The sequence below is a fragment of the Sesamum indicum genome, linkage group LG2 (assembly GCF_026168435.1).
Source record: "Sesamum indicum cultivar Baizhima isolate 11 linkage group LG2, ASM2616843v1, whole genome shotgun sequence".
Classification (NCBI taxonomy): domain Eukaryota; kingdom Viridiplantae; phylum Streptophyta; class Magnoliopsida; order Lamiales; family Pedaliaceae; genus Sesamum; species Sesamum indicum.
In genome coordinates, this window is record NC_142658.1 from 1,109,998 (window position 1) to 1,118,997 (window position 9,000).

Here is a 9,000-nt window from a genome sequence, read left to right on the forward strand (position 1 = left end):
AAGATACAAGTAAGTTTAAAGTGTAACGGAAATTGGCACAAATCACTAACTATAAATATAATATCTTTTACCTATCTTTTGGTGAAAATATATATGATTTTGTACTTGTTGAATGAATGTATCTAAATATATTTGGTGATTCATTTATAACACAACATGTGTGTGGTCTCACAAATAATTGATATTGCAGTGGAATAGTATCAATTGTGTGGTGAAAAGGACTGAAAGGGCCTATCTATGCCAATTCAATTTTGCTGCAACAACTTAAATAATTTTTCTCTCTTTTTTGCATGAGTGGTTGGATTTTAATTGGGGGGGGGGGGGGGGGGAGGGCATGGTTAAGTGGTGGTTTTTGGTCATAATTATTGCCTGCCCAAATGAGATAATGCCTATAATGAAATAACAGCTGTGGGAATCAATTGGCTGAATTTGAAATGACAAGTGCTGAAACACAAAGTACAATTTGGCATTGATTGCTAATTATGCTTCTTTCACTCTCCACCTATATTCATTTCTTTTCAGTTTTTACACCCACCAATTAATTATTCAATTTAGAAGAAAAAAGTGTTTTTTGTTTATTCAATTTTTAATACAGTGATGGGGTGTGAGTTTGAATTTAAAATCTCATTTAGTTATATGTTCATGTTGAAAAATATTGTCAATTTTTAGATCCTCCAACAATTGGGATTCTATTGTCACAATATTTTCAAAGATCTTGCAGTAGGAGACAATGTGTATACTATACACACTAATTTGGCTTGCGACTTGAATAATTTTCGATATGCGATGTATTGTCTACTTTGATTTCGTATGAATCTCATAGTTTTGTAGAATTTTGGCGACAAACTTTTCGTTTGTAATCAATGTAGGACGTTTGCCTATATCGTCAGTCCCTTAAATGAGGGGATTGGGGCTCGATCATCATCCCACTGTGCAAGCCTCTCTATGAGGTTCATGGTTTTATATTAAAAAGATAACTCGAGTGGGAGAACAATGGACTTTGGAATTTATAAGCCGATAAGCTCAAACTTCTCATTTGCAACAAAATATATGATGCTGACCTACATTACACACACGAAACCCTTTATATATGCACATATATTGGTTGACCTAAACTAATTACTCTAGGCGTGCAAACATAATTAAGCATTTTTCAATCCATGAAAGGACGTGGCATCATTATGGAAAATTCAAGAATTAAAATGAGAAGAATTGTGTGAATGATGCTTTAACAATTCGTAATACTATGATTACTCCTTCATTTTTAATTTGTTTTTGACCAGAAAGTGATTCAAAGACAAGTAGAGGGCCCAAACTAGAGAAAGTACACTTTGAGAAGGTTGGCCATTTAAATGAAAAGCTTCCACTTGTGTATAAAGTTGGCACCCAACCATGCCATGTAAGTTTATTATTTTTTGCTTTTCCTCAACCCCCCCTTTTTTTTTTAAAATTTCATATGGTTTAGAGAAATTAAAGAACAAGGTAAATTATATATATATATATATATATATATAAAAGATAGGTAAAAAAATTAAATTTCTTTTACTTTTCGTAACTATCTTTTTTTAAAAAAATGTAAATACATTGACATATTTTAAATAATCATATAATTCATGTTGCAGAACGATATAAATTATTATGATACGGTTAAATATTGAACGAGTTATTATTTTTCTTGATTATTTCGATTTTAAAGTTAATATTTACGGACTCGAATTCAATTTGAGACGAAACTTTAATCCATTAATATATCAGCAGATGCATGTAGAATATTATTACCTGAATATGGAAGGAACTAATAACATGGAAATAATGAGAGATATCTATACGTGCCAAAAGTACAAAAACAGCACATTTGAGGGGCCAAAGTCCAATTTTTTCAATGTCTTTTCTTTAGTTTTTACTTGATCCATTAATCCATGCGCATGAGATATATATCATGTTAAAACAATTGAAACTATTGCTTTATTGATTCCTTTCTCCTCATTAATATAAACTCAAAATTTCAGTGGTCCCCATTAATTATATTCACACATATATATTACATATAGAGGGAATTTACTTCCTAAAATTAATATTTTAAGTGATCGGATGCATTAATAATTAATTCGTTCAAGATTTATATATCTTTTTTATTTATGAACATCACGTTTTTGTTCTGAAAAGACTCATCAGTAAAAGAAATAAAACATTGAGGACTATAAACTGTTCAAACTCCTCGTCTTTAATCGACGTGAGATGCTTGCGTACTCTAAACATGTTATTTTCAATTTATTCATCGTAGATCCGTATAAATAATGAGGGGATATGGACCATACAGTTGGATCCATCTATGGTTCATTAAGAGGAAAATGAAACATTCTTGTTGACATAATTTATAGGGCATGGCATGATCCATCCTCATAGGATGAAAAGGATGGTGGCCAATTTTTTTATTTTATTTTTTGAAAAATCCATTTAATAATTATAGAGACTTAATCATTCGTCTAATATGCAAAATTTATTGATATTATAATATATGTAAAAATACCATCTTGAGAAAAAACATGATTGACGTGAAAAATATTGATCGCAATATCATATATGGAGATAGGATTTCTTTTCGCGCTTATTTCAATTAAAATTTACTATATCAAAAAGTAAATAAAGAGCCACATTTTTTACTAAAATATATATTTCTACATATATGTCTTCGGTAATTATTTTTCTTTTGATTATATTAAATAATCTATTGAGGGTACGAAAGTAAATGTTGCAAGAGACGAGGAGAAAAAAAATTATACTTAAATTATAAAAAAATGTGTTTGAAAAAAAAAAACAAAAACAAGGTGAATTAATAATTTATTGGCAAATCCAATTGTTAGATATCCTATTATTTCTTTTTCTTGTGATTATAATGATTATGTTCATAACATGTAAATGTAAAAGGTTCTGTAATTTCATAATTAATGTTATTATGATGCTTATAATTCAATTCAATCCTTCGATCAACATAATGAAATCGAGACTTTCACGTTAATGCAACAACATGGTGTGGTTTATGGCTGGTTTTTTTTGTTTATAATCATGAGTTAGTCTAATTAAGAAAATTAAAAAAAAAAGTGTCGAATTTATCACGTAGTGATGAACATGAAGTTCTAAATATTTGAAAGAATTATGATTTTGAGTAGTACGAATATTTATCTATTTTTATGATAGTTGTTTATTAATAGCTGAATAAAAAAATTATTGGTTGATGATTATAGTCAATTTATATATATATATATATATACACATATCATACATACTCAAAATTTGAGTTGGAGACCTTTAAGAAGAGATTTTGAAATCTAAATCGTTGGGCTGTCTATTAAGGATCACTTGAGTTATGGTTGGTCGTGGATTCGAATTATCTTAAAAGAAATTACAAATTGAGATTATTTTTTTATTTTTTCTAAAAAAAATAATAAAAAAAAAGGAGAAGTGATAAAAAAATTTAAAAAAAGGTGTGATCTTATAATTGGATGCAGGTGATCTGGGCAGCAAAGAAAAAGGGGGGTGCCCAAATCAAAGGCCTAAAATATAGGACCATAGTTCCAAAACTCAGTTTCCAATGAAATCTCAAAGGACCAACATCCCTCTCCTCTCCTCTCCAAACCCCAAAAACCCACGACCACTCTCTTCTAAAACAAACACATTTCCTACATAAACAAATCAACTTTAACACTCCCCCTCCCCCCTATCCATCACTTTTTATTTTTAAAATAATAAAATATAGAAAATTAGTTTAATTAAGAGAAATTATCAGGTGCATCCACACATTTTGCAGTGGATATATACTCTCGATTTGGTCAAGTGGAAATTTTCCATTCATATTTTAATATATGTATAAATAGGAGGAGGAGGACCCAATAAGATGATTGATGGGTCCAAAGGGCCATTAATCAAAATGGTGTGCTTCAAAAATATCATGTGGGTTTTCTGCATTGTAAGGTCTAGGGGGAGCATCATACATTCTATTCTACCATCAACAAAAATATACAGAAAGAAATAGTAAAAAGGGTTTGAAGAGTGGCCTAAAAAGACTGATTTTTGGAAGGGAAGCAAAATACAAAGAATCCCATCATTCCAAAATCCCCTTTAAAAGAAGAGGAGAAAACAAGAAAATATGCGTGTGTGTGTGTGTGTGTTCATGGTAAAGAGTATGTGTATCTAGGGGAAAACAAATCCTCCACAAATTTCAATGACAAGTGAAGGAACAGAGTCAGTTGCTCGAGGAAGAAAAAGAGGGAATCAAGAAGAATCCAAAACACCACTCAAATCAAAAGACTTAACTCCTTTCCATTAATCCAAATGGCGGAAGAATGAAAGAATATGTAAAGGAGAGTGGACTTATTAGTTGTTTAGAGATGTGTCAAATGTTTATTACATACATACAAACCAATGAAACTCAATCCTAACATCATTAACTGCATTTGTTTCTCTTTTTGTTTCCACATAATGTTGTTTGAAGCACTAAAGTGTTTGTTTTTAGCAGAAAATGAGAGAGAGGTGAGGTCATGAGGATTTCATTCATGTCTCTCAATAGTCTCACTCTCTCTCTCTTTTGTAAGGGGAAAAGGGTTTTTCATTTTTGTTTTTGCCTTTTAATTTAAGTTTCTTTCTTCCTTTCTGCCCATTAAACTATGGAAAAATGGCAGATTACCAATCATCCTTTCCCCTCTATAGGAAACAACCATCATTGCTCCCAACAATCCTTTTCAACCTTAGAAACCTGAGCTTCTTCTAAAGATTTCATATTCCTCTCTTTCTCACTCTCTCCTTACCATTACAATTTAAGTAGCGCCACTCTTTATAACCTTTTCTGCCTCTCCCCTTTGGAACTGTCAAACTTCATTTTCTATGATGGATCCTTCCTCCACAAACTCTGTCAATGGCTTCTACAATTTCCTGACTCGAGGGATTGATGATCTTGAACGCCTGTTTCTGTCTAATAACTTCATGTCTGTTCAGTTCCTCCAGAGAGTCTTGTCCCTTTTGAGATCTTCCCACAGTCAGTTGACCCTTTTGGTTCAGAAACTCCACTTGCCTGTTGGTGAAAAATGGCTTGATGAGTACATGGATGAGAGTTCCAAGCTTTGGGAAGTTTGCCAAATCCTTAAAACTGGCATATCAGGCATGGAGAACTACTACTCTGCAGGCCTCAACATAACTTCCTCTCTTGATGCCCATCGCCATTTGAGTCCACAGCTTTCTCGTCAGGTAAACCAACACACACACACACACACATACACACACTGTCATAGCCATCAAGATTCACTGATAGATAAAGATCAGGCTTTTTTTCTTGCTTTTTAAGTTTTTCTGTTTGTTCAGTTCTTAATGGGATTCTTGATAAAATAAAACAGGTGATTCGGGCTATATCAGGATGCAGAAGAGAGGCCGTGGGGCTGGAGGAGGAAAACAGGTCCCTGATGGAGACAAGAATTGAGCCCCTCTCTCTGAAATTTGATGAGACAGTCTCCATTGAATCCAAGTTGAATGGATTCAATGGGTTCAGGGGAGTGCTCTATGCAATGAGAAACGTCAGTTCACTTCTACTGATGATTTTGCTCTATGGCTTAGTTTTCTGCTGGCCCGAGTCAAATTCTCCAAGAAATGGATATGAAGGGTGCCTGTTCTTTGGATCAGCCTTCATGATCTCAACAGCCAGGCTGCAGCAGAGGGTGGCATCTGAGATCAATCAAATAACTGGCCGGCCCGGAGTCCTTCTGTATGAGTTTAGGAGATCAAAAGCTGCCCTGGATGAGCTGAGAGGAGAGCTGGAGAGGAAGTGCTCACAGGGGATCTTGGAGTGGGAATCAGAAGTTGGGATAAGAGAAAGAGTGGAAAGCTTGAAGGGTTGCTTTGGAATTTTGAGGGCAGGAACTGAGAACATAATTGGACAGCTTGATGATTTTTTTGATGAAATTGTTGAAGGAAGGAAAAAGCTCTTGGATTTCTGCAGTCACAGGTAGAGAAAGTAGGAGCCTTTTAATTCAAGAAATGGCCCGAAAAAACCAAAAAAGAAATACAATTCTAGGGAATATCAGTAGTTGGTTGCTTGTAACTTATTTCATCCTTAGTCTTTTCTTCTTCCTATCTCTCTTTTGAGCCATTTTTCATCCACCCCTCTTGTGGATTCTAAGTATGGGGGGCACAGTATATACCTTTCTTTTCCAAGAACCCAAAGGAGGAAATTTTCACAAGTAACAAATAATGCAGCAAAAAAAACATGGTTTTCAGGTAATGAAGTATGAGAATCCAATGGCCACCATAAAAATAAATGCAAATTAGTAAAAAGGAGACATGACACGACAAGAACAAGCTGTAATGCAGAAGAAACAGATTTCAGGCAAGCACAAAACAAGTACCCCTCTGTTTCTGTTTCGGTTTTCCATAAAAAGAAAGCAGAGAAAAAATAAAAAAGAAAGAATGGAAACTTCTTTCTTGTTATTCAAACAGAGGGAGGGAGAGACAAAAGGTCAAATCTTGAAAATTCATTCATATCTTTATGAAGTTATTTTATTGCATTATTTTACTACCACACAAGTCACCCCTCTTTCTGCCACTTCTTGAGTATTTACTTGACTTTGGCAAACATTAACTGATGATTCCAGAAGAATAAAAATGATGAGAATGGAGGCCTTAGGACAGAAAGACTGTTGGGATTCCTGTTCTTGGCTTTAATGTCAAAAGCAAGTGCAATTTTTGCACTCTGGAAAGCTTTTGTCTGTTTCAGTCCCCCCTGAATCTGATGATGAAAATTTTCTCAACTCAAAGAACCCATCTCTCATCCTCTCTCTCTGTCACACACAGACACACATACCCACATACAGAGACAGAACTATACAACACACGTACATCAATTCCAAGATGATTTTATTCTCTTGGTTGCCGTTTGCTTTCCACTTTTTGGGTTGGACTGCAGGGGGCAAAAAATAATACTGTTACAATAATATTTAACAATTTATAGACACCCAATCTCTCCACCTGCTAACTGGATGTCATGCTTTTATTCCCTTGCCAGAAATTCATGCGCTGCCTGCCTTAAGGGGTTTTCATGAATACGATTACTTGATGGAGGAGGAATAAAGACATGCAAAACTGTAAATAATGCTTGCTGCTGCTGGTTTTGGCAACAATTTTCTTTTCCAACTTACCCTGTTTAAGACCATTTTTAAGGATACATCTAGATATATTCATACTTTGTCACGCATACTATAAGAAACTGTCGTCCCAGAATAATAATATGTGAGCAGGATCTCATTGTAACTTCCTTTTTAAGCCACGCTCAACAGTCAAAGAATTCAAAATCAGACCAAACAGACCTGGGAGTTTAATGCAGAAAAATTCAGAGAACCAATCCGCATTCACTGCTAGATGTCAAGCTCAAATGCTGAAAGTTGATGGTCAAGTTAAACAAAGAGATTTTAGCCACTAATAGCTGATTTTTAACATAATTCACTATTCAATTTTGGACTATAGGAACACATCTTTTCATTGCCCATCTGCCCATTTTTCATTCACTAGACATGCTGAACACAGATGAAGTAAAAGAGAAGAAATTGGAGTTACATAACACAAACATCAGACATAGCTACAATGGACCAAACAGGACATCGCCTTAACGTTGAGGGATTCTCCGGAGCCAAGATCATAATGTTAGACCATTACCAGATCCTTGTGAATATGATTAACATAAATATTTATTCGGAAAGCAATCCGTAGCCAAGATCATAATATTAGACAATTTGCACTCTCCATTTTCAGGCTATTACCAGCAAGAATTCATGTTGATTAAATGTAGTGTAGTGCAACTTTTCTCCAGAATCTGCAGCTACACAACCTTATCAGTGTACAGCGAATTGCCTGACGAGAGAAGCAGACAAATTACCAAAGGACCATTAAAAGAAGGAGTGTAGATGACAATCGCCATTCACCTGGATTAGCATTCACATAAGCATGTTCAGACATCTTAAAGGTTAAAGTAGAAATTCTCAGTTGTGCTCTCAAATCAAGAACATAAGCAACTTCATCTAAAATTTTTCCGATCCCAGGAACTGGTTTCTACGTCGACTTTTGACTTGACGAATTAGGTCTAGCCACTCAAGTACATATCCTCCCAAAGTTCCAATCTTGAATCCTTTTTTTTTTCACTCTTTCGTCCTCTTAACTGGTGCAGAAAATCAGAATACATCAACTTCTAAAACTCTCATAATGCTCAAGCAAAACATATCTACTGAATTCTTAACAATAGACATATTCATAGCACAATCAAGAATAGCAAGAACGGCAAGTTTAAGCAATATAGACAAGCACACAAAAGTAAGAAACTGGTATAAGCTACAAAACCTGCTACTACATAACTCAAGAACAACAAATTAACGGAAATCACGAACAAAAAAGAAATAATTTTTCATCACATAAGTTAGTGATACATATGTACAAACAGACAAGTGATTCTGTTTACATTTAAACAAGATATCTCAAGGGTATGAATAGCAGCAGCAGAAACAGCGGCAGCAGCGTCTAAAGCAGCTACAATAAAAGTATCGAAATGGGCTTCCGCGATTTCCATGGTTTGAGGCAGCTGATGAAGAATTGCGGGCTGCCGACGGAATTTCCATTGAACTGCTCTGCTGATAGCTAGTGTGCGCGTGAGAGAGAGACGATCAACCAATTTACATTTTACACACAGCTAAAGTCGCAAAAAAGTAGGAAAAACGTGTTTAAGATAAAAAGACGTCCACTACCTTATGCGATTAGCATCCTTCTTTTACCTTAAATCGTTATCCTGAGTAGAAGTGTGTAAATAAATTAATATAGATAATGGGTTTTATTATTTAAAATTAACATAATTAAGTTCTAGTAATCACTATAGATCCCAACAAGCAAACTAGTAGCTTAACCTATTCAAATTTCTGATTATTTTCTGTGTTCTAAAAAATGAAGCAAATTATCACCTTATCTAAATATTAA

The 9,000-nt window shown here is 34.3% G+C and overlaps 1 protein-coding gene across 1 annotated transcript; it reads left to right on the plus strand.

Annotated features, from left to right (window-relative positions):
* Nucleotides 1-4,447: 4,447 nt before the first annotated feature.
* LOC105176355 (uncharacterized) lies at nt 4,448-6,122 on the plus strand. Its single transcript, XM_011099130.3, has 2 exons — nt 4,448-5,241; nt 5,388-6,122. Exons 1-2 carry the CDS (start codon nt 4,882-4,884, stop codon nt 5,994-5,996), a joined length of 969 nt encoding a protein of 322 aa, XP_011097432.1. The 5' UTR covers nt 4,448-4,881; the 3' UTR covers nt 5,997-6,122.
* Nucleotides 6,123-9,000: the final 2,878 nt, after the last annotated feature.

What these genes read in the sequence shown, in the direction of transcription:
- LOC105176355 (XM_011099130.3), top strand. Translation starts at nt 4,882, where the DNA reads ATGATGGATCCTTCCTCCACAAACTCTGTCAATGGCTTCTACAATTTC. An exon ending in GTCCACAGCTTTCTCGTCAG is followed by an intron (nt 5,242 to 5,387) that starts GTAAACCAACAC and finishes AAAATAAAACAG; the next exon opens with GTGATTCGGGCTATATCAGG.